We start from the raw sequence: 26,671 nt of genomic DNA, 5'->3' as shown, positions 1-26,671 counted from the left end.
CTTACTCTATTGATTATTGCTTAGGTTCATCATGGATTTTATTTTGCTTATCACAATACGACAATTCGACCTGGTATTTTGGATGCTGTTACAAGAGCCAAGGATTTATATGGAGACATCAACGTCATGGTGACAGGACATTCTATGGGAGGGGCTATGGCATCTTTTTGCGGACTCGATCTTGTGGTAAGATAAATTGAAAAACTGTTATGCCTGGGACTTGTGAATTTTATTTGTTTCTTTTCTATTGTGTTCTTTCAACTATTCAGTTTTGGTCTGTTAGGAGTTATCTGGAATTCTTCCAACTCTACCTTGAAGTTTCTAGACTCTTAAACTGGATCTTGAACATTCTATGGCTCTCATATTTGTATTTACAATTCGTCATACATAGCATCTTGTTTTATTATGTTTTTGTTAGATCAATCCATAGACATAACACAAGCAGAATGGGGTGCACACAGTCTTTATGCAAACCACCAATTATCGAAGTATCTAGTTATGTGAATTGAGTCATACATTAAGCTTTGTAGCTTCGAGTTGGTTGATTACTTAAATGTGGTGGGTAAAGACATCCAACTATTCCTTACAAATTTCACTTGCTGGAAACTTTATGGGATTGTTGATATGTTTATAGCCTTGACATATAACTTTTTTAGGCACTTGAAGCTCAAATTTTATGTCATGCAATCTGACAATGCTAATGCATTTTAAATAGATTATATGTGTTTCGTGCACTGTTGCTGACTGTCTCTCCCTAGTCAAATGAAGCAGCTCCTCTTTGGTCAGACCACTGGGCTAGAGACAATTCTAAGATGTCCAAATCATACCTTTTGTCTCAGCTTTGTCAAATAGAGTGGTCTAGTGTACTTTTCTAGGCACCTGTTGCGGAGCTGGTACCAGAAATAGTACCCATCCCAAAGTCATGTCCCATTGTTCTCTCTCCATGACAAGTGGTGATTTTTTTAGAGTCAAACATTCAAGTGGCTTATGATAGAATCATAGGTTGCATAAACTTTAGACTATACCTTTTCTTGAAGTACTAGTAGCAAGCATAACATTTTGTCCTAACACAAATGATTTTAAAATTTTACTTTTGCTTTCTGGTTTCTTGCTGAAAATTGTTCTATATTCGATTGTGACAGCATGCCCATGCGTTGTGGCCCTTCTTTTTTTCTTTAGTTTCTCCTTTGCTATTTATGACTGTAAGTTTTGGAGTTCAAGGGGCATTTTCACCATGAACCTGGAATTTTTTGTTTATGCTATTAGCAGAATGTGGCTCACGCCACCAGCATCCAATTGCTTCTTGTGGCAGCATGTAAATGCGCCTCGATTGTGAATTCACCCCAATCCCACTATTCCATATTGTTAACATCTTTTCTTGAAGCTGAGGGTGGAGTTGGTTTTATTGTGGGTGTCGGGTTTGGTGTTGGGGAAATTGTGGATGGGAACTTGACAGGGCAACACTAGACCTTCAAACCTCATGGAGAGAAAGGGCTTCGTTCACCATTGTATGTGAAATGTGATATATGGTTTTGGATCCACTGTTTTTTCGCCCATCCTGACAGTGCCATTGACATATTAACATTCAAGTTATTTGGCTGTCTAATTTTGTGTGCTGAAGCTGTTTTTTTCCAGACCAGTATTCGTCTGATCTACTTATATAACTGGGGACACGTCATTTCCAGGTCAATCATGAAGCACAGAATGTTCAGGTTTTAACATTTGGACAACCTCGTATTGGCAATGCAGTGTTTGCATCTTGCTACAGTGACCATGTGCCAAATACAATACGTATTACTAATGGACATGATATTGTGCCTCATTTACCTCCATACTATTCTCGGTTCCCACAGAAGACTTACCATCACTTCCCTAGAGAGGTAAGGCTTTGATCTTAATGGGATATCATCTAAATTATGGGAAGTTGTCACTGACTGACTTCAACGTTTGCTTTGGATTTCTTCCAACCTATCTAACCAAAGTCTCTTTTCTTCTGACGATGTATGTACTCTCTTTTTCAGCTTATAAAAATTAACTGTTTTGTTTTTTCATCTTCATAGCAAAGCAGGGTAGTCCGTAGTGCTCATGACTTTTCAGAAATATTTGAGTAATTCTCATTCCTGCAAGAGCCATCATGAGTTTTTTCATACTGATTTTAAAGTTTAAGATGCGTAATAATGTTTGCTATATACTCTCTCTCCTTCCTGATGGCTGATAACCTAGTCTTAACCTAGTCTGAAGCTTTGTGCAATCATACACAATTTAATTATTGTTTGTCTACTAGTGCTTGTGATCATTGGCGACTAGCTCAAAGACAGTCACGGATAAACATATTGATGTGAGATAATGCGAAAATGATTTGATTCCACCTGCTTCTCTGGTGGCTACTCATAATCTTTTCGACGTCAATGTTCACATGTAATTGGAATGTTCCCTTTGTTGTAGGTATGGCTCTATAATATAGGATTTGGTAGTCTGGTTTATCAAGTTGAGAAAGTTTGTGATTGCTCTGGAAGACCCATCATGTAGCAGGTAATGAGGTAGTTTTGGCTGTGGCTACTTGTTCAAGCAATTAGTTTGTGGATTTGTCATGCTGGACACAATAGTCATGTGACAGGCCAGCTTGTTCTAGAGAATGTCAGTCCTTTGTTACCAGGGATATATGTGGACGACTGATGAGAGTGCGTCTCTGCAGATCGGTAACTGGTAACAGCCTCTCGGACCATTTAGTCTACTATGGCGTGGGATTAATGGCTGAGACATGGGGATCGTGCAAAATTGTCAAGGATGCACGATTGAAGGAATATGGAGGTGAAGATGTCAAAGGAAATCTTATGCTTTCTAGGAATCCTTCTGCTTCTACATTGAGGCTGCCTTCAGACTCTGATGCCAAGAGCAACTTCAGTTAAAATGCTTCTGGGTCGGCACCTTATTTCTCAAAAATCATCAAGGACCTCTGTGATGACGGTCATGAAATGCATTCCATCGATCTGTTGTCCATACCCATCACAAGATGCATAAGAGCTCTACTCAAATTCACTCTGAATGTAAATAGCATGAAGTTGAATGTGTCATCCTTGTAAATACAACTCCATGACTTCCATCGAATGAATGCATTAACAAGTTTACGTCTCAATCTGATCTTGGGCCTATGGCTTTGTTTCCCAGACTTAACTGGTTTTGTAAAGGTGAAGCAAAGAGTGCCTTGGGAGGCCACTTGTCCATGTGTGACCTCACCTTCTACTATAGGCACATTCACTAAAGACTTCTTGACACAAGTACTTCAACTGTTTCCTGGCAGGAAGTTATGCAGATTGACTGCTAAATCAAGCCATCTTGGAAGCAGATGATGACCTTGTCTTGCATCATTTCCGCCGGGAACCTTTGCTAAATCTTAACTTTTAGGAGTAAACAATTTATGTCATCTTGGCTTTGACATGTAACACTGATCAGCCTATGGAACGAGAGTTCTGAGCTTTTACTTCTCTTTTTTTCCTTGATATACAGGAACTAACACTAGTGGAAAGCTGAAGAACTAAATTTCCTTCATCATTTCAAAGGATATATTGCTAATTATGACCATTCAAAGCACATTGTGCAAGAGACCAAAAAAGTCCTTGATACCTTATGATAAGTTAAAGTTTGAATATCGTGATAAAAGCCAGAGTACAGCACCAAAGCGTTGGGAAAAATATATCGTCGTCTTATGTATATTTTCCTTTACTTGGTGAGCTAGTTGTCAAATCTATGCATTAATTTAGTTAAACACAGCTTACTCGCATAGAAAGACCCCGTAAATATCTCTTTTGTCGGGCAATGGTTCTCCTTATCAATGTTGAAACCTAAAGCTCCATTTCAAGGATAACCAAACGGTGAATGACAGAGCTTCTGTATCTGATTAAAACCTACAATTTGGATACATCCTTCGTGGTTTAAGGCATAACGAAGTTAACATTTACAGGGCATGGATATCAGCTTCAAATTGTACAACCGAGCAAGTTCCGAGGATCTCACATAAGAGATCATTGTGTAAATTGATAAGATTAATGCACTTGTCTATAGTAAACTAGCGTCAATTTGACTTGTCTTTTACCAGAAATTTTATTCACCAACCAAAATCGTCAGAAGGGAATATGTCCAAACCAAATCTAACTCATGAAATAAATAAAAAGAAACCATGGGCCATTTCATGCGCATTTTGCAGCCATACACCTTCAAAATAGAAAATGGTTGCAAAAAGGCCAGTAATAAACTATACAAGGGAGCAAGTTTCAAGTCAATTTGCCAAATTGTGATTCTAATTTAGTATAAAGAACGCAATTCCAGGAAAACAATAATGAAGTCTGCTAAAACCTAAGCTAATAAGCAATTTGTTTATGCTTTAGAGCTTCCCTAACAACATATCTGGTTGTAAATGTTTGACCTTTCAAGAACTGCATGCACTTCTTATTGAAAAATGTACTCCTTTGCAGAGCATGTCTTCTAAATTTTTCGAGAAGTGGACGAATCTCCTAAGCAATGCTAGACATTGCATCATTTGAACCTCTTCAAGTTGAAACAGTCAGACCTCACACATGTTATCCCCTATCTGCAAAGTATTTAGACCCGATCAACTTAGATCAGGTATTGCAGGGCCTCCAATCAACAATTCTTCCAGAGATTCTGGTAGTTTGCGATGAGCAAAATCCACATTACTCCAATAATCTAGTTCAAGTGACTTCAACTTCTTCAAATGAGTCAGATTAAGGAAACTCTTCCTTTTCAAGATCGAAGAGTTCCGGAATTCATAGATTTTTCAAACAGTCAAGGGTTTGAATCTCTGTTATTGCAGATTTTACCATTCTTAGTTCTGATAGTCTATTTATATTTGAGAGATCCATCGCTGTTCTCCTCCACCAGCAAGATTCAACAGATAAATAAGACAAACTTGAGGGAAGCCTTTGGGAGGCGCAGGCAATTAGCACGCCGGAGTTCTAGTCTTTTGAGTAGAGAAAGCTAACCAATATTTGTTGATCAGGTGGTTACAACAGCAAACGACAAGGTCAAAGACTCCACTTTATTTAATCTCACAATGCACCATGGCATAGGATTTTCCACAAGTGGACAATTGTCAACGGGGAAACATCGTGTCAAATGGCCAAATACAAATCATTTAAACTAGGCAGGTTTACGAAATCTGAAACGTGTCATCGACAATCGATGAATCAATGTGTTAATTGGACAGAAAGCCTTGGTATGGTCATGTTTAAATCAGTGTCAATTTCAAGATTCTCAAAGAAGAATATCTGCAAATGTCATTTATAGTTTCCAGTTGCAAGCTTTCACCTTGCTGCATTTGATTCTTCAAGCTTTTACAGCAACCATAAGGTACTAGGTATCTTTTCAATGGAACAATTATACGTCCTCACAACGTTCAAACTTTTTATGTTTCCCATCAAGTAGGTGGCTCTTTAATGCAGGTGTAGGAGATATCGAACTCAGTAGCCATTGCAGATTGCCACTCGAGTTTGGAAGCCTCTGTATACATCTACGTTCTTTCAAAGATGAGTATTCAAGGCTTGTAAGAGCTCCAATCGACAGGGGAAGTTGTGTAATTGTGGTGGTTCTGAAAGATAGCATCGATAGAGATGTCAAGTGACCAATGGAAGAGATCATCTTCAGTTATAAACAATATGAAACTCTAAGAATCTGAGATCCATCAAGACTTGATACTTAGTGTCAAAGAATTCAATAATGCCTAAATATCATAGATATTTACCCCAAGCGCATTCAATTGTTCCTTCTTGTAAACATCATCAAAAAGGAAGAGAGCTCTTTCACTAGATAGCCTATCTTTAATTATCTTGATCCTTTCATCAACATTACTTATTTCAGTCAATTTCCACTTATGGACACAAAAGATGAGATGATTCTTTAATACTGAATGCCCTTGAGCTCTAAAGTATCACGATCGTTAGAAAGAAAGGAATAGTACTCAAAACCATGTGAAAAGTATTGTAGATAATTTTGGTGAGACTCAATTGACATCATTGCCCATTTCATGAATTCCAACAATTCGTGTTTCTTGTGCTGTGAGTGCCTATCATACTCATGAGGAAAACTACCTTGAGCACCATTTTCACATCAAGAAGTCCATGAACTAATTTGGCAGGCACTACCGTGAACACTTCTTTGAGCACACACAATTTTCACATCCAAACAAGGAGTGTTTCCTGCATAACACTGATAAGCAAGTTCTATTGCATATCAATGAAGAAAACATACATCCACATGAAGTGCAATATTCATTCTTATGGCCCCACAAAAAGATTAATAAACAATCAGGTTTGCTTAAATAGCCCTTTTACCCCCAAAAACATTATATGATGCCCCAAATTTCACAATGAATACCCCCGCCTTGCTCTAAAAAAAATGTTTTCATTCAAAAAACTTAACATCAGTTCAACTATTTGACAATTTCATCATTAGGCAACAACTTCCCTCCCCGATCTTCAAGTTTCGTCTCTCACGATGGATGCACAGTTGCTGCCCCAAGATTGTGAAGGGAATTGAGGCAACATTAAATGTCATCTTCATTTTCCTTCATTACAGCTGCCCGGCCTTCATTTACCACAAAAAAAAACAAAAAATTAGGCAAAGCTCCTTTTGCAGAAAACATTTCTGTAAGTTTCTCAAACTCTAAAGCCTCAAGAACACTAGAAACCGGCAAAAGCTGGTTGTTTGAGAAGTCTCCCTTCAGCAGTTCTTGTCAAACTTAAAACCTAAAGAGTCCTCTAGTACAACTTGAGGTGAATGAAAGGGCTTCTATTACAGATAATTACCTAGGCATAACCGTTTCTAGAAAATGTAGGCAATAATGGAGATCACACAAATGTCCATTTACATGATTTTGACCCATGTGACTTATCATATGCCCTCGCACAGGAATACTTATGAAATTTAGCCTTTGACTATAAGATGCTTTATGATGCATCGAGAAGAGCTAGGTAGCTCTCTCTCTCCCTGTAATGGATGAAAATTTTGCTGCAAACTTTTAATGCCACTACCCAAGTGAAATTCGTCTTTCTTCATTGTATAACTTCTCCATAACATTTGCAAATCCCACTAAGAAGCACACCTTTCTTGGAAAATAAACTTTCACATAAGCATATCAATACAGAAGTATCTTCTTCACAGTTGCAACAATGAGTTGATTATGCTGTAAAGTTCCAGGATGAGAACGATAGTTATATGACCTTCCAACACACATTCCATCTAATTGTTTACAGCATAACAAAGTTATCTCCAATGCGAAGGCAAGGATTAAACTTCGAAATATGTGAAGCAGCAAATCAACAAGGATCTCTAATAATTTGTTACATATCAAATAAAAACGATGCAATCGACATACATAACTCTGGCTGGGAAACATAAAAGCAAGGAGAAATCATCCAAAATATAGCTAAAAAGCCAAACCAAACTAGGAAAAGAAAACAAATTTGTACATAATTAACAACCCTTTGGTTGTATGGAGGCATCATAACTTCAATGCCTTTATCAAAATTTCAGTCATCAACTCGTGAAAAGGTAATTAAAAAGTGCATGTGAAACTTCACTGTTCATATCCGAGAAAGAATTTGATTGTAGAAAAGGTAAAACATTGGCCATCGATGAATTAACTTACCTCAATCCGTTTAAAGCTTGAACACGAGGGAACAATTTGTGGACGTGGATCAAGAAGCTTTCAAAGATCGTGCACTCATTCGTCGTCTTCTTCCTCATATTCAGATTCGTCGTCTTCTTCCTCGTACTTGTCGCCTTCTCCCTCAGATTCAGATTCGTCGTCTTCTTCCTCGCACCCGTCGCCTTCTCCCTCATTGATATCTGTATTTCCTAAATTCGACTGACTTCTCCAAGCAAAGCGAAGAAATTGCCTCCACGTTTAAATTCCCACAACACTCTATTGTAACCTTTTTCAGTCCCTTCAAGCTCGACAGATCAGGTAACTCCTTTAAAGATCCACATTCAGTAATCTCCAATTCTTTCAGAGATTGGGGTAGTTCGCCTTGAATCTCAACCAGATCACCACATTCGGATACATGAAGATAACTTAAATTGTTGAAATTACCTAGAGAAGGTAAAGTCTCCAACTGTCGAAGATCACTAAGCCACCATTGATATAGGTTCTCCAAAGGATCACGGCATCGAATCTCTGAGATTGCACAATCACAGATGTTAAGATGTGATAGTTCCTTCAAATACGATAGATCCCCCAGGGAAGATAATGACTCGCAACCGATCAACCCCAAATCTGATAAACTGGAGGGAAGGCTCGGGAGGCAACGCAGATTAGGGCACGTGAGGTGAAGTAACCGGAGTCGAGGAAGGAGACTACTCATATCCGTGGGTAAGGTCACGCATTTATATTCCAATGTTAAGTATGATAAAGTGGAGGGAAGGCTCGGGAGGCAACGCAGATTAGGGCAACAGAGTGAAAGATTCCAGAGTTGGGGGAGAAGACTTATAATATCCGGTAAGGTGGTCACGTATTTAGATCCCAAGGAGAACCATGATAAAGGCGGAGGGAAGGCTCGGGGGCAACGAAGATCACCCTCGAGTTCAAGTGACTTGAGTCGGGAAGGATACTACCGAGATCCGTGGGTAAGGTGGTCATGTAATCGGACCCCGGGCTCGGGGACTCCGGTTGCTTAATTTCTCAATCCACCGTGGCATTGCATATGCTTGCACAGGCCCACCAGATTCCCCACCATCATTGCGTCGGCAAAGCGTCAGCTTCAATTCCTTTAAATTAACGAGGTTTGAGAGATCTGGAAATGTATCCATATATATAAAAGTCAACCTTAGAATCTTGAGACTTTCAGGAAGTCTCGGTACTTCGTATATTTTAACAAGCTCAAAGCACAAGCTCCTCAGGCATCGATTTTCGAAGATGCAATTGCCAGTTTCCACATTGAAACCGCCAATTTCCACATTGAAATTACGAAAACCGCCGACTTCTATTTCTTCAAGGCTCTTAATCATCCAAAGGGCATTGGGTACTTTGTGTATGGCATTACCAATCTTCACTACTTTCAAATTTTTCCACTTTCCGATAGAATCGGGTAGTTCTTCGACCTTCGTATAAGATGCATCCAACTCAATCAGCGATTCCAAATTTCCAATTGTATCCGAAAGCCTGTTTGACGAATTGCAATGTTGTAGAGTTGCAAGATCTCTAAGCACCACTTGTGGTAGCCTTCGAAGTTTCCCACATCCATTTACTCTTAAGGAAACTAAGTGTTTCAATTGACAAATTGACTCGTCAATTTCGACTAAATTCTCACACTTGGTTAGGATCAAGCGTTCTAAATTTGGTTGAGCAGAGAAGTTAGGAGTTCTCTCTAATCTAGCACAGCATTTGAGATTCAGAACTTTCAAATTCTTCATCACCTGTGAAAAGAAAAATCATGCAAAGATTACTTTCAAATGTGATAAGATGAAATAATGAGTTTTTCCTACCATAAAAGATACCTTCATGTGGCTCCACCCTTGCCACTCGTGTGTAATGTTACTCCTAGACAAATCAAGAATAACCACATCCTCCATAGAGAAATTTGTAATTTTAAATGTTGGGGGAATATAATGCCAAGAAAGCCATCGTAATTGTGGAAGGAGATGCAAATCCTCATTAGTTGGAGAAACATTTGACAGCGATTCAAGCCAAAGACGACTCTCTTCTGCACAAAAACCTCCCGTTGAACCGCAAACTTCAAGTAAACTTAGATTTGGTAGTCTTTTAAAGTCTTCATAGGCAAAAGGGCGCTGACGGTCCAAGCGGAGACGAAGAGCTTCAAGTTTTTTCTTCTTCTGCCCAAAGGAAACAAAAGAGTTGAAGGGAAACACATTTATCCAAATTCACTATTTTAAGGGGTTGAGTTGAGTACTATTGTTCCTTTAATTTGAAAAGAGCAAAAATATTGGTTGAGTACGTCACAATGGTGCTAGAGAATACAAAAAATAACTGCCTCCCTTAGAAAAGAAGATGTCCATAAGAAACTTGGAGATGAATTATACGAGGGTTTTACCTTTTGTGTCCTCAGCAAACCCAATGCTTCCTCGGGATCCCACACCCTACTTTGCTCCTCTATTTTCAGCTTACTTTCTTGATGAACTATTTCTCTTCCGAGGTCTCTGACTAGGTCATGCATCCACACTTTTTTATTGTCATCAATCTTCATCAAAGACATGTTTTCCAAAACATCCATGGCTTCTTTCGGAAAAAATCTAGAGTCATCCCAGAAATAAATCATGACGTCTTTCTCATGTCCAATGAAAAGACAAGCTATATCGAGGAATATACGCTGTTCATGATCACGTAATGCGTCATAACTTATTTTCAGCTTACTCAGAACATCCTCAGGAGGAATTTTTTCCCACTCCTTCAATTTGCCATCCCAATTTTCCTTTTTAGTGCGACATAAAAGTGAACCTATGACCTCTAGAGCAAGCGGAAGACCTTTAGCAATCTCTATTGCCCTGTTGGATTGGTTCATATCCTTGTCCAGAGGAGAATCTCTTCTGAAGGCGTGTTTACTAAAAAGTTTAAGAGATTGAACAGGATCCATGCATTTAAGCTCATAACTGCAGTCCACTATGGGAAAACAAAGAATACCTTTGTTTCTTGTAGTAATAATAATTCTGCTCCCCGCCAAAACCAATCACGCTTACCCACAAATGCATCAATATGATTCACTTTTTCCACATCATCGAAGGAGGAGGACTCTTTTATTAGACAACCTGTCTTTAATCATCCGAGTTCCTTCATGAATGTCTTTTATATCCACGCGTTTCATTTTGAGGATGTCGAGATGAGCTGAGCCTCGTAAGTATTGAATGCCATTACCTTTTGATGTTTCTCGAATATCTTGAAGAAAGCAACACTGGTCAAAGTCGTTTGAAAGCTTATTGTAGATCATTTTGGCAGTAGTTGTCTTTCCGATGCCACCCATCCCGTGAATTCCTATAATCTGTGTTTCACTTGTCATAGCACCTATCATTTCCATGATTGCATCCACGTGGTTGTCGACACTGACCAAGCACTCTGATTGTGGTAGTTCACCTTGAATCTGAACTAGATTATCACAATTATGTATATCAACCTTTTGCAACCCCAACGAGCTTGACAGACAAGGCAACTCCCGTAAAGATTTACAGGAATGAAACCTTAATTCTTCCAAAGATCGTGGTAGTTCGCCTTGAATCTCAACCAGATCATCACAATCACATATATCAACCTCTCGCAGCCCCATCGAGCTTGACAAACAAGGCAACTTTCGTAAAGATTTACAGGAATGAAACCTCAATTCTTTCAAAGATTGTGGTAGTTCTCCTTGAATCTCAACCAGATTATCACAATCACATATATCAACCTCTCGCAGCCCCATCAAGCTTGACAAACAAGGCAATTTCCGTAAAGATTTACAGGAATGAAACCTCAACTCTTCCAAAGATTGGGGTAGTTCGCCTTGAATCTCAACTAGATTATCACAATTATGTATATCAACCTCTCGCAGCCACATCGAGCTTGACAGACAAGGCAACTTCTGCAAAGATTTACAGGAACGAAACCTCAATTCTTCCAAAGATCGAGGTAGTTCGCCTTGAATCTCAACCAGATCATCACAATCACATATATCAACCTCTCACAGCCCCACTGAGCTTGACAAATAAGGCAACTTTTGTAAAGATTTACAGGAATGAAACGTCAATGCTTTCAACGATTGTGGTAGTTCCCCTAGAATCTCAACCAGATTATCACAATTACATATATCAACCTCTCGCAGCCCCATCGAGCTTGACAAACAAGGCAATTTCCGTAAAGATTTACAGGAATGAAACCTCAATTCTTCCAAAGATTGGGGTAGTTCGCCTTGAATCTCAACCAGATTATCACAATTATGTATATCAAACTCTCGCAGCCCCATCGAGCTTGACAGATAAGGCAACTCCTGCAAAGATCCACAATAAAAAATCCTTAATTTTTCCAAAGATTGTGGTAGTTCGCCTTGAATCTCAACTAGATTATTACAATTATGTATATCAACCTCTCGCAGCCTCATTGAGCTTGACAGATAAGGCAACTTCTGTAAACATTCATAGGAATGAAACCTCAATTCTTCCCAAGATTGTGGTAGTTTACCTTGAATTTCAACCAGATTATCACAATTATATATATCAACATCTCTCAGCCCCATCGAGCTTGACAGATAAGGCAACTTCTGTAAAGATTTACAGGAATGAAACCTCAATTCTTCCAAAGATTGTGGTAGTTCGCCTTGAACCTCAACTAGATTATCACAATTATGAATATCAACCTCTCGCAGCCCAATCAAGCTTGACAAATAAGGCAACTTCTGTAAAGATTTACAGGAATGAAATCTCAATTTTTCCAAAGATTGTGGTAGTTCGCCTTGAATCTCAACCAGATTTTCACAATTACATATATGAACCTCTCGCAACTCCATCGAGCTTGACAGATAAGGCAACTTCTGTAAAGATTTACAAGAATGAAATCCCAACACTTCCAAAGATTGTGGTAATTCACCTTGAATCTCAACCAGATTATCACAATTATATATATCAACATCTCTCAACCCCATTGAGCTTGACAAATTAGACAACTTCTGTAAAGATACACAATAAGAAATCGCTAATTTTTCCAAAGATTGTGGTAGTTCACCTTGAATCTCAACTAGATCATTACAGTGACCTATGCAAACCTCTCGTAACCTTGTCAAGCTTGACAAATAAGGCAACTTCTGTAAAGATTTATATGATGAATCAATATTCAATATTTCCAAAGATTGTGGTAGTTCGCTTGGAATCTCAACTAGATTATCACAATGTTCTATGGAGAACTCTTGCAATCCTATCAAGGTTGACAGATAAGGCAACTTCGTAAAGATACACAATAAGAAATCACCAATTTTTCCAAAGATTGTGGTAGTTTGCCTTGAATCTCAACCAGATCATCACAGTAACCTAGGCAAACCTCCCGCAGCCCCATCAAGCTCGACAGATTAGGCAATTTCCGTAAAGATTTACACGAATCAATCTCCAATACTTCCAAAAACTGGGGTAGTTCGCCTTGAATCTCAACCAGATTATCACATTGTTCTACTTGAAGATGTCTGAGTTCGTTTGAATTACTTAGATCAAGTAGGATCTGCAACTGTTCAAAGTCTACGAACTGGAAATGTCGTGGATTCAGCCGAGCGACATCAAGAATTGTCTCCACATTTAATTTTTTGCAATCGTATAGCACAAATGCTTGCTTACCCATCAAGCTTGATAGATCGGGCAACTTCTGTAATGAACCACAGCATTCAACACGAAAGAAATCCAAAAATTGAGGTAATTGGCCTTGAATTTCAACTAGCTTGTCACAGTATCCTACCTGAAGAGATGTTACTTTGTTTAAATTGCTTAGATCAGGTAGTATCTCCACCTGTCCAAGCGAATGAAGCACCAAATCTCGTAGGTTCTCCAAACAACCAAGGCCTTGAATCTCTGCAATTGCGGACGAAATACGGAGAGATGATAGTTTCTTCAAATTCGATAGATCCTCCATCAAGCAAAGTGACTTGCAATCTTCCAAATCTAAGGAGGATAAACTCGAGGGAAGCCTCGAGAGGCAATGTAGATTAGGGCACTCGGAGGTAAAGTGACTTCAGTTGAGGAAGGAGGCTAAGGTTTGATGGTGAGGTGGTCACATGACGAGAGCGCAGGGCTAGAAACTCTAGTTTGCTTAAATTCCCAATCCACCGTGGCGTCGAATGTTCCCCAAGCCCATTAGATATCACATCATAGTGAGGCCGGCCAAAATCCAGATCCATTACCCTTAAATTCGTGAGGTTTGAGAGATCTGGAAATGTGTCCATGCACAACGCAGACAGTCGTAATTCAACAAGACTTCCAGGAAGCCTTGGTAGTGCATATATATCCGCATTCACCAATATCAAGATCCTCAAGGATTGACTCCCACAAATGCCATCATTGCCAATTTGCACATGGAAGTGCCTGTCATCATCTCCCGTGGAGGCTACCATGTCTTTGAGATCCCCCATCGACCAAATGACATCAGGTATTTTGCTTAACCTACCATTCCACATTGTCATTACTTTCAATTTTTTCAAATTTCCGATGGAATTGGGTAGTTCTTTGATTGAAGTGCCGGATATATCCAACTCAATCAGTGATTCCAAACTTCCAATTGAATCTGGAAGCCTCTCCAATGATGGGCATTTTTCTAGAGATAGGTATTCAAGGTTTGCAAGACCTCCACCCAATTCGTCTGGCAGCCTCTGAAGATTTTCGCAACAACTTACATCTAAGGAAACTAAGCATGTCAACTGACAAATTGACCTATCAATTTCGATTAATGATAGACAACACTTTAGGATAAAACGTTCTAAATTTGAAAGAGCAGATAAGTTAGGGGTTCTTTGCAAACCTTGGCAATAGGACATATCAAGAACTTTCAAGTTTTTCATCACCTGTAAAAGAAAATTAATGCAAATATTATTTGCGAATCTAATAAGATGGAATAATAAGTATTGTCTAACATATAACATACCTCCATGTGGCTCCACCCCATCCAATCATCCGTAATTTCACTTTGAGATAGATCAAGAATAACCACATTGTCGATGGAGAAATTTGTAATGTTTAATGTCGGGGGAATATCATGCCATGAAAGCCATCGTAATTGTGGAAGGAGATTTGAATTCTCATTAGTTGGGAAAACATTTGATGGCGATTCATGCCAAAGAAGCCTCTCTTCTACACGAAAATTTTTCATCAAGCTGTCCACTTCAAGGAATCTTAGATATGATAGGTTCTCAAAGCCCTCATAGGAAAAACGATATTGCTGCTGATTGTCTAACTTAAGACGAAGAGCTTCAACTTTTTTATTTCCCTGCCCAAAGGAAAAAATTTTAAAAGTTCAGAGGAAAATGCATTTTTATTCAAGTCCACTATATTAATCAATTGAGTTCATCTATCATTCTTGTAAACTTAAAAGAGCAAAATTATAGGGATTTTACCTTATGTTTCCTTAGCAAATCCAATCCTTCCTCGGGAGCCCACACCCTACTTTGCTTCTTTATTTTTTTGTTACTTTGTTGACGAACTATTTCTCTTCCGAGGTCTCTGAGTTGATCGTGCATCCACACTCTATTATTCTCTTCAATCTTTATTAAACACATGTTTTGTAGAACTTTCAAAGCTTCTTCCGGAAAAAATTTAGATTTTTCCCAGAAATGAACGATAACATCTTTATCATATCCAATGAAAAGACAAGCTATATCGAGGAAGATATGCTTGTGCCTAACTTCTAATGCATCATAACTTATTTTCAGTTTACGTTGAACTTCTGTGTGAGGAACATTTTCCAACTTCCCCAATATGCCATTCCACTCTCTCTTTTTAGTGTGAGATAAAAGTGAACCAATAACCTCAAGAGCTAGCGGAAGACCTTTAGCAATGTCTATCACCCTATTGGTTTGGTCAATATACTCGTCCAAAGGAGAATCTCTTCTAAAGGCATGTTTGCTAAAAAGTTGAAGAGATTGATTGCGATCCATGCCCATAAGCTCGTAATAGTCGTCCACTTCGAGAACATCAAGAACTTCTTTGTTTCTAGTAGTAATAAGGAGTTTGCTTCCTCTACCAAACCAATCACGCTTACCTACAAGTGCACTCATATGATTCTTTTCATGTACATCATCAAGAAGGAGGAGGACTCTTTTATTAGACAACCTATTTTTGATGATCTTAATTCCATCATCAATGTTTCTTATATCTATGCATTTGTTTTTGAGGATGTCAGAGATGAACTGCTTCTGCAAGCATTCAATATCCTCGCATTTTGACATTTCATGGATATTGGATAGAAAGCAACAATCGTCAAAATTATTTGAAAGTCGATCGTAGATGATTTTGGCAATAGTTGTCTTTCCGATACCACCCATTCCATGGATTCCTATAATCCGTGTTTTACTTGTCTGAGCACCTATCTTTTCCATGATAGCATCCACATGGTTGTCAACATTGACCAAGCAGTCTGAAACCACCAGATAAGCCTGTTTCAACTCACTTAAAACGTTCCCAGTAAGCTTCCTTGCGAACTCGCCTTCTCGCCTAGTGTTTGTTGGAGGTCAAAAGGCAATGAGTTATCAAGGTGTGTTGAATCAAATTATGTTCTGGCAAGACAAAATTAAAATGTGTTCTTCAAGGATTTATTCCATTGTAGATAAATCACCATTGGTACAAACAGTTTATAAAGGACCTGAACTGAAAAACATTTTGTTTGGAATGAAATAGGACAAATTGGGATTGTGCCATTGATTTCTATAGGATAACTTCAATAGCATAAAAGTCAATTTTAATAAGACTAACACAAATCTGGGAAAGAAACCGATTAATATGCATCCAGTTTTAATGATACAATGCATATCAGGAATGCTAAAAGCAGTCACCTGTTTTTCTCGCTATGCAGGTCCCATCCATTTATTTTCCCAACTACACTAAGAGCAGCCTTCCATTGATATATCGTCTCTTCGCCATATCTCCTCTTCTCTTTGTGTGAACGGAAGGCCTTTTCATAAACCCCAGTTTGGTATCCAACCTCTGAAGGCGCTACATCATAAAAAATGGGCATAATCTTGTGTCGCCCAGTTTTCTCTCTCTCAACCATCTGGACTACCTCCTTGAGACACCAAACGCTAGAGGCATAATTTTTCGAAAAGATAGGTATTGAGATCTTCGACTGATTAACTGCTTGGAGAAGTTCTGGGGCAAACTCTTCTCCAATGTGGAGGTCTTTGTCATCCTTAAATGTGCGGATTCCCGCATCTATAAGGCTAGTGTAAAGGTAGTTGGTAAAACCTGATCGTGTATCTGGTCCTCTAAAACTCAAGAATACCTCATAGTCATATCCAGAAGATGTTGCCATTTCCTCAGCTCGTGGTGAAGGGCAAGAACGAGCAGCCCTCTCTGCGGTACCACTCCCTGTAGCCGAATCATTATCTGCACTGCCCTTCACAGCGGACTGACCTGCTCTTTTCTTCAGGAATTCTTTGAAAACGATAGCAGAGAGAGCGATAGCAGCAACCGTCGCCATACAGGGCAACCGCAAGTGCTCGAGCATTTTGTGAGTTAGCAAAGAGAAGGTTTTTAGTCTGAAATACAGGGGAATGGGGGAATAGCAGAGATGAGAGGTAGCACTTAAAGAGCAGGATGGAGTAATCACAAGAAGCCGAGGCAGTTTCGAGTCTCAAAGACCGAATGGGCGAGTGTTGTGGTCATTAAACTTCGAAACGAAGATTGGCTCAATATTTTGAGAGTCTGGTAGAATTGGTCAAACAAGAATGATACACTGCAGCTTATCAAAGTGGACAAATGCACGTCTTCCAACACTAAAAGTGGACCCTTCCCAACCCGATTCTTCTCGCTTTTTCTTTACCACCGCAAGGCAACTGATAAAAGAATACGAACCTCCCATCTCTGGAAACGATCGGAAACCTTCTTTGGCAAATATGGAAGAAGCGCAACAACTTTATTTTTCGAAGTACTAAACCGGATGCCTGCAAAGTGATAGATCTAGCAAGATTTCAGCAAGCTAGCTACCAAAATGGGGATTTATGTATTTTCCAGAAAAAAAAAAAAAAAAAAGAAGATCCGCAGATTTCGCATACCTGGCAAGCTCCGGAAGCCGGTTCCTTAAAGCTTAATGTAGATGGGTCGCTGTGCGAGGGATCGACGGAAGGAGCAGTGTCTTGCGTCGTCCGGGACTCCTCCGGTAGCCTCGTCGATGGATTCACGAAGCTCGTCCGGGCGGATACGGTTCTTCAGTTGGAAACCTAGGGGTTCTCGAAGCCTTGAAGTACTTAAAACATAAAAACTAGAGGAGGCTTTGGTGGTTCAGCTGGAAACCTAGGGGTTCTCGAAGCCTTGAAGTACTTAAAACATAAAAAACTAGGGGAGGCTTTGGTGGAGTCTGACAACCGAACTCTCATGAACTCCTTGAAGAATGCGGATGAAGTGGACTTGCAGGCACGTGCAGCTCTGTTCGAATGCAAAGCTCTTCTTCAGCAACTGCCGCTAGTGGGCTTGACTTACTGCCCACGATCTGCTAATGCGGTGGCGGATTGGGCCGCACGACAGCAGAGACCGAAGACCCTCCCTCCAAACTGGCGGGCTTCTCCTCCTCCAGGCCTTTGGGCCTTGTTATGTTTTGGTGCCCCTTCTGTGGGGTTTGCTGTTTCTGTTTTATAATATAAATAAGATAACTCGTCTTCGACCGAAAAAAAAAAAAAAAAGAACACTACAATTGCGGGGGTAAATAAATTGGTGGGATTCTAAAGGGATGGGGGCAATCGAGTTGCTTTCGGTGACTAAAATAAAATATTAAAAGAAAATATTCCCATTCTTTTTGTATTTTCTTATTATAGTTATCCTGTCTTTGTGGAGATACTTCACACTCAACGATTTAACTAATCACAAATTATAAATATATTTTCCGTCGAATTTTCCGTCCACACCCTTGCCCCTAAATTGTAGGAATGACACTGAACGAGACACACTTGTGTCTAGGGCTGAGCGCGGTTCCCGGGTTACCTGGGAACCGGAACTGAATCGGAGGAGGGTCCGGTTCGGTTTCCGGTTCAAGGGGGACCGGTTCCTTTTTTCTAGGAACCGGAACCGGTCTTGGAATCGGAACCAGAACCGGTTTCGGAACCGGAACTGGAACCGGTTACTTAGGGCAGAAAAAGCTCGACCTTGGATGTTCTAGTGACTTGTATGTGATGTTCTAGTTGAAGTTTGGCTTCGGCCTCTAAATGAAAGTTGTAAAGGACTTCTTGGAGTATAACATACTCAAATTTGGGACAAAACAAACAAGTATAAGTGGGTGAAATCGTTATGCTTTGGAAAGACTGGATCTGGAGATTTTGGGACCGACCCTTGATGAATGCATGGACTATAAGGCAACCTTTTTGTCAAAATTTCACTTCGGTTTCTTAACAAAAGTTGTAAAGGACATCCTGAGGTACCACATATCAAAAATTTAGAGAAAAAAAAATAAGAATAGGTAGGTGAAATCGTGGTCTTTTGGAGATGGTTAGATCTGGAATTACAGTACTACGAACAGGAATTTTAACCGTCCATATTTAATTATCTAGGACGAATTTGACTTCGATGTTTTCATGAAGTATCTACCTTATGGTCTTGGCTATCACATAGTCGAATTTCATAATTTTGAAGGTCATTTGGGTATTTAATCGGAAATGTTTCTAAAACTGTGCAATCTGATGTGTTCGGATCTTCTAAGTTGCAATGCGTGGACTATATCATTTTGTATGAGGTTCTTTTGGAAATGTGTTCTGCATGAAATATCTCTCTTCCTACAACATATTTAAATTTCGTAATTTTTGTAGTTCATTTGCCTATTTAACCAAAAAAATTTCAAAAACTGTGCAAGTAAAGAATAGGAAAAGTAAATCGATTTTATCTTTTAATTCAAAACGAATTGGACTACGATTTCTTCATGAAACTTGTACCTCTAGGTCTTAAATACAACGTGTCCAAATTTCAGAATTTTCTGAGTTCATTTAAGGGTTTAATCGAAATTGTTTTCAAAATTTGTACCTCTAGACATTCTTGTTTTAGTGGTGTTTTATTTCTACTTTCTAGTTTACTATTTGTTTTGAAATTTCTAATTATATTCTATTATTGTTGTGCAGTGCGAAGTTAATGTATCAAGATAACATGTCAATGGGAAGTTACCGTGTAGTATACACGTACATTATAGTTTTTTTGTAACGTGCGCATACGTTATTTTTTTTTAGTAACGTACGTGCACATTATAGTTTTTTTTTTTTGTAACGTCTGCATACATTATATTTTTTTTTGTAACGTGCGCATATGTTATAGTTTTTTTTTTTTTTGTAACGTGCGCGTATGTTATAGTTTTTTTTTTTTTTTGGTAACGTCTGCATACGTTATATTTTTTTTTTTTTTGGTAACGTGCGCATATGTTATAGTTTTTTTTTTTTTGTAACGTGTGCGTACGTTATAGTTTTTTTGGTAACGTGTGCGTATGTTATAGTTTTTTGGGTAACGTGCGCATATGTTATAGTTCAAATCTGAAAATAACAAAAAAAAAAAAAAAACCTGTTGGAACTTGGAACCGATCCCGAAACTTGTGATAGGGTAGGTTCCAAGTTCTCATTTTGAGGAACTGTGCAAGAGGTTCCAAGGACAGGAACCGAACCAGACACAAGCCACCCCTACTTGTGTCTCTCTGCCTGCGCATAGTTGTAGTGTCACTTCAGGGTTGGGGTGTCCGGTCGGGGCTATAATTTTGGGAAAATCCGCCCTTGTCCAATTTCTGTGCTCTCCGAATTTGGAAAGTGCAAAATACAAGTTCGGGGAAATATGACTCTCTCAACTTCATCTCTATTCACCGAGCAGGTATTGCCAGCGTGAACACGACTCATGCACTGGCAGATCGGGTGAACTTCCCATAGAATTCACCTTATTCATATGTATCGTGTGTCATGGTCCAATACTTGAGACCACAAACCGTTCTAACACGTATGATTTAGTATCTTTTTATTATGAGTTAATACCATACAAAAATTTTAAACTAACATACATTTGATAAATTTATCCAAAATTAATATTCTTACTATTAAAAGCCTTAAATTGATATATTTCTAACAAATTATCCTCTATTAGTTTTCGTTAAATTAGATTAAAATCACAAAAATTACAAATAATTTAATGATAAAATTGAACAAATAATATGATAATTTATCATAAATGTATAAATTTTGAGTTTTTAGTGATCAATTTAGAATAAATTTATCATGAATGTATTAATTTTGAATTTTTAGTGATTTATTTAAAATAAATTTATTGTAAATATATTAATTTGAGGTTTCTGAAAAATAAAAATAAAAACATTTTTTTATTAATTGGCTCCTGCTTCACTACACACGGTATCATCACTCCCCGATGCCACCATCGACAGCTGACAGACAGCTGACAGCTCGCTCTTCATCCGCAAGGAGTTAAACGTCGCCAGTGGATCCACGCATGAAAGCGAGGGCTTGTGATGGCAAATGGATGAACGACAAGGAGTGGCCATTTTGCCAAAAATCCAAAACTGTATTCACTATGACACTAATTATTCAAAAAAAAAATTTAATATAATCAAAAATTCAAATTTGTATCAGCGACCTAAAAGTACATTCCATCAAAGTGCCGTCCAAGATGGTCGTTGAAAATTTAATATACCTGTTTAAGTGGACAACAGTAGACAAACAAAGGAAGTTCACCAAAAAGCCTAAATTTTGTCTAATGTGATACCGAAACCCAACTTTTTTTTTGTAAATTCGTACCAATGATTAAAAAATATTTTCCATTATGCTTTGGTACAATACAACCGTTAAAATTCCAAAGTGATGGATTGCTCGGACAACCATAGATAAATGGAGCCGACTTTAGTTTGGTTCAAAGTGACTTTGGACAACTTGTCAAGATTGTAAAAAAAACAACCTCAGTGATGACATTAAGTCTCTAACAATTTTTAAGGTCCTGGAAGTGATATAATCTTGGGATGCGGTTCTCTGATTTGATCAATGGAAAGAATTCATGTCCATTTTTCCGAAAGAGCTCCGAGCTTAATTTGAAACTGAATATACAAAATAAATGAGCTTTGACTTAACTTTAAGAAAAGTGGAATGGAATATATTCTTGCTTTGCTTTTGTCCTCTACGTCCTTGATGCCTTACATTAGTCCACCTTCTTTTTAGCATTTCACTTTTTTTTGCTCCATTTCGGGACGAGAAAGAACATGTAGGAATATGATTGCTCACTTTGGATCTCTTTATTGGTATGAATTATACGGTCTATCGTCACAAAAATCTGACATTTATCAATGACTTATTCTTCTTTTTGGGTTTTTTTTTTTGGGGGGTTGTTTGGATTTATCAACGGCCGGCCTTAGTTTGTAAAAACTTGTACAATTTTGTTCGAAGGTCCATATTTTTCCCCAAAAAAAAAAAAAAATGGAATTGTCCTCACGTTCTTCCTTCTTTATTTAACTTAGGATCAGTTTGTTTGATGAAAAATCATATTTGAAAAAAAAAAAAACATTCCGTACTTAGCAGTGGCTAAATTATGTAGAACTATTCGATTGACTGAACTATTTGCTACGGGCTAAAAATAATAAGCTTAGAGAACACTACTTAGCAAGAAGGAATTTTTTTCACTAATTTGCATCCTGAGTTCTTTGTAATGGTTGTTATATTTATGGATTACAGAATGAATGAAGACGATCTCGATTCCAATCTATTAGTCATTAAATGTGACTTTTACCTATACAAGCCGCCTTCAATAGATTCACTTATTACCAATTACAATAAAATCAATTTTTTGACCTATTTTCCCATAGTCAAATTTTTCTGGTTTATTTTATGTGAAATTAAATTTCCTTATAATATCTTCCCAAGGCAAAAAAAAAAAGAAATCAGTGAGATAAACACACCTCAAGAGCTTTTTTTTATATGATTTTCGATTTTCATATGATTTTGTTTGATTGGAGGAAATCATAAAATTAAATTATCAATGAATATGAGAATTGAAAATCGATTTGTAGTCGGTGTGATTTTTGCGGGGTGAATGAGAGAACAAATGAATCAATGTCGGATTTTACAAAGTGATCTTGTGACTTTTTTTTAATCTTTTTATAAAATCTCTACGTTTATGGAAGTCTAATTGTGAGGCACAAACTACCAAATAAATGAATAATTGGTTTGATTCCTTCTTGGAGCAAAGCCAGTTCATGGACCATTCAAAGTCCGAGTCTTCTTCGACTTTGACTTTGCCCTTCTAATCCCGTGATGTTTCAGGCTTCCCGCACCCCAGGGGACGCTGTTCTTTAATTTATCTATTTCTTTGGAGAGCGGTAGTTAATGCGATTTTTAATGTAATGATTGTATTTCGATGCAAGGAAAAATTATATATATACGACACTTTCATATTTTTCATTCAGTTAAATTAGACAGTATCAACTTTTTGATTGATTGATGACATGATTATTATAGACTATTTAAAGATTAAAGTTTTTCTTTTAACAAATGGTATTTGTTTTGCAAGTATTTTTCAAGTTTCTAAATCAATTCCATGGCTACTAAACATTCCGTTTTTCACCATAGAAAATAGCTACTTCACAACTCAAGTTTCACAATCAACTCGATAGAAACCAAAATAAATTGCATCCGCTAGAATCAACTTCTATCAACCATTTTTTGGCCAACCCTAGTCACTCGTGAAGAGTTGGCACGTACAATATCATAAACTTTTGACGGTTTGGATAACAATCAATCCAATGATGAATAAACCAAGCATTGCCTCCTCTCCATTGATCTCTCCTAATTGAACTGTATAGCAGCAAAATCAATACAGCACATTGCTTTCACAACACCATGTCAATTTATAAGCAATAACTATAAATGCAGATCTTTGTGGGTTATTTGTATTTTAATGATCTTGTCTCTGTAGAGTTTGCTTTCACTGAGAAACGGACCGCACGGTGTCAAATGGGTCTTCCTCCTTCAATCGAATTGTCCGACAACACTATGTCCCGATAAATGCCCATGCCCTTGCCCGCAAATTTAGAGGAATGACAGGGCACAGGACGCACTCGTGCCTTTGCTCGTGCATAATTGCAGTGTCGCTTCCGGGATAGGGGTGTGTCCCCAGTCGGGGGAAAAAGTATAGGACGGTTGCCGAGTACTGTGTTATAGGCTGACGACATCGGGGGTATTTTGGGGAAAACGCCTCCGTCTGTTTTTCGTGCTCTCCAAACCTGGAAAACACAATAGAAAGTCTTGGAAAATATGGCAATTTCAATAGGGACGCGTGGACTGGATTGCACCTCTCTTCACTTCTTCCCTGTTCTTCAAGCAGGTCTTTCCCTTCCGTCCACGGCGCATGCGAACCCGACTCATGCGCGGATGGATCACGTGAATTCTCGATTGGACCTATCTCGGTCATCGTTACGCGTGAGCCCCGATTGATTTAGCATCTTTTTCTTATTAATTTGCTCCTGCTTCGCTGCACAGTGCACGCGATATCATCGCTACCTCAATGTGACCACCGACAGCCGACAACACCCGCTCCATCCATCCATGATCACGACCTCCTCCAATATTTTACCCCTGTCCTTTTCCTTTGTCCCACTGCACACGATATCAAATTGCATTTGTCTTTCTGCTGCAGTGAAAATATCCAAATGCCCTCATGTCGAGAAATTTATTTATCCTTTTCTTTCTTGATTTTGATTTTAACGATAAACAGGACTGAGAGTCTCCCCCATTTGCCAAAAAATCGAGCGAATTAACTAAGTGGAGCCCCCGACACCGCGGCCATGCAATCACAGATTTGTGGCCGTGCGAGGCAAGCGAGCTCCGTCGGTCGCGAACTCCATAGACATAGGTTATGAGTTCTACGCATAAAGAAAAAGAGACGAAGGTGTAGAAAACAGACCCGAGCTCGCGAGGCGTTAACTCGCTGTCGCCGGATCAATGCATGAAGTTGAGGGCTAGTGATAGCAATGGATGGGTGGCAAATTCGACAACGTGAGTGCTTGATTCCATAAAAATTCTAACCTTTATATTTACTGTAATAACAATTAAAAAAATTATACTTTTATCATAAAAATCCCAAACTTATATAATAACAAAAAAATATGTTCCATTAAAGTTTGGTCCAAGACAAATGTTAAAAATCCAATGTGGCATCTTGCTTGGACAGAGACCAACTTAAAAATCTTAACATTGCAATTTTTAGAGTCAAAATTTAAGCTTTCGAAAGAAAACTGGTCTTAGCGACTTTTAGAGTCCAAGAAGTGCCATAATCAACTTCGCGGTCTTTCTTGCAAAAGAAACGAGCTACAGTTTTAACTGCGCAAGAAAAGTGGGATGGAGTATAAATTCTTGCTTTGCTTCTGTCCTTTTTCCGCTACGCGCTTGAGACTTTACCATTCGTCCACCTTCTTCTTAGCATTTCATTTTTGGTCTTACTCCTTATCGGGAGAAGAAAGCATATGATGGATCTCTGTTTATTTGGAAGAAGAGACCAAAATATTCGAAATGCCCAGTTTAGAATTTTATCTTTTCCTTTTATTTAGTTTCTTTTCTAGGTAAACTTCGTTTAAGCTCCACGGCAACTCCTTCCACGTCCTTCCTTGACCTTTGCACGTTTCTTCCTCTGCTCCAAATCTTTGATGTTCCCTCGTTGTCATTGCTCTCTGCTCACGCCTCCAAAACCCTAACCCCATGCCTATGGCCATGGTCATTCCCCGTGATTGATGAGCTGACGTCCTCAAAGTTGGCGGGGAGTGCACGATTGATGTGAATGCTCCAACACCAGCAAGACCGCCAGAAATCGATGGGTACTGATGTCGATTAAACGATTGGTATTTGATAAGGACGACATAGAGGAAGCACATGGTGGGGCAGCCAAGGAGGAAAAATGAAGTCCCGCTAGATGTGGAACTGTTCCGTTCCAGAATTTATAAGCTCTAAAGTATTTTTAGATGTACATCCGAATCCGACAAAAAGAAAATTTATGATTGAAGTTATTAATCAAGATAATACTCTTGAGAAGCATCAAATTCATCAATTCAAGAATAACGGAAGATCAAATTTGTTCTCCAATAGCTTTAGCTTTGATTACTACTCCACTAAACTTTTGTTTTAGTAAAACGAAAATCCAAAAGTCTCGTTGCAGATTTTTTAAAATCACACTTCTTCCCTTTGAATTAAAAGTGAACTTCCTCCATTATAGCTCAAAAGCTTTAGGAAGAATAGAACACAAGAACACAAGTGGGATCCCACTGCCTAACTCCTACTCTTTTTAAAGGAAAGGTGAGAGTATTCGTATTAGATGTGGGCCTTAACTATCAAAGACCTTTGTTTCTTCACCACAAAAATATCAAGGAAATAAAAAGAAAAGATCTTTTTGAATGGCTTTTGGGTAGGTCATTGAACTTAGAAGCCACAAGATTTGGGTGAAATATGCAGAGAGAGTCGTAGGCTAGTTTTGCTGCAAAATTTGGTCCTTGAAGTGTCACTCCAGCCCGCCAAAGTTGACAATTATTTACATTTTTTAACACAGAAAATCGCTGGACTATGTGGTGCAGAAGTTTTGGGATTAGAATCGAGTTTTTCCCCGAAATAAGAAGCGGATTCATTCAAAGCCAAGTCAACAAAAGCATACATCAAATTTTGACAATTGACAAGTATATGAGCCTAGGGTTTTACTCTCTATTTGTTACATATGCACTAGTTTGTGCTTTTTCATAGTATTTATCCAATTTAATGGAAATTAATGGAGATAAAATTTATCATAAGTATTTTTTTGTGATCATAAAATTAGTTTGGAGTAAATTTATTATGGATCTATCAATTTGAGATTTTTCGTAATATTAACTCTAAAAACAATAAGCTTAAAGAAAAATGACTAGGCAAGAAGAAATCGTTGCCCTTATTTTCTCACTACCCATCGAAGTGAGATGAATATACTTTATTAATGCTCAAATTTTCTGCATTCCCAAAGCATG

At 38.4% G+C, this 26,671-nt stretch overlaps 2 protein-coding genes and 1 pseudogene across 4 annotated transcripts in view; 1 reads left to right on the top strand and 2 right to left on the bottom strand.

Annotated features, from left to right (window-relative positions):
* Positions 1-3,136, top strand: part of LOC104415074 — a 44,232-nt pseudogene extending 41,096 nt beyond the window's left edge. Inside the window, exons 8-11 of the transcript XR_005545907.1 lie at positions 25-186; positions 1,686-1,880; positions 2,446-2,532; positions 2,696-3,136. The product of XR_005545907.1 is annotated as a lipase-like (transcript). The remainder of the gene's footprint in view (positions 1-24; positions 187-1,685; positions 1,881-2,445; positions 2,533-2,695) is intronic.
* LOC104438252 (ISWI chromatin-remodeling complex ATPase CHR11-like) overlaps positions 1-26,671 on the bottom strand; it is a 133,762-nt gene that overhangs the window by 8,701 nt on the left and 98,390 nt on the right. The window lies entirely within an intron of this gene.
* Positions 9,436-10,836, bottom strand: LOC120287671 (disease resistance protein RPV1-like). Its single transcript, XM_039300834.1, has 2 exons — positions 10,065-10,836; positions 9,436-9,846 (listed from the first exon to the last, which is right to left on the bottom strand). Exons 1-2 carry the CDS (start codon positions 10,602-10,604, stop codon positions 9,445-9,447), a joined length of 942 nt encoding a protein of 313 aa, XP_039156768.1. The 5' UTR covers positions 10,605-10,836; the 3' UTR covers positions 9,436-9,444.

The sequence above is a fragment of the Eucalyptus grandis genome, chromosome 8 (assembly GCF_016545825.1).
Source record: "Eucalyptus grandis isolate ANBG69807.140 chromosome 8, ASM1654582v1, whole genome shotgun sequence".
NCBI lineage: Eukaryota > Viridiplantae > Streptophyta > Magnoliopsida > Myrtales > Myrtaceae > Eucalyptus > Eucalyptus grandis.
The sequence above is the reverse complement of the archived record's forward strand: the minus strand, read 5'-3'. Positions and strand labels throughout refer to the sequence as shown.

Excerpts from the sequence above, each read along its gene's own strand:
- LOC120287671 (XM_039300834.1), bottom strand. The coding sequence starts at position 10,604 with ATGGATCCTGTTCAATCTCTTAAACTTTTTAGTAAACACGCCTTCAGA. Across the intron at positions 9,847-10,064 it reads GTTTGCTGAGGACACAAAAG|AAGAAGAAAAAACTTGAAGC; the intron begins GTAAAACCCTCG and ends TCCTTTGGGCAG.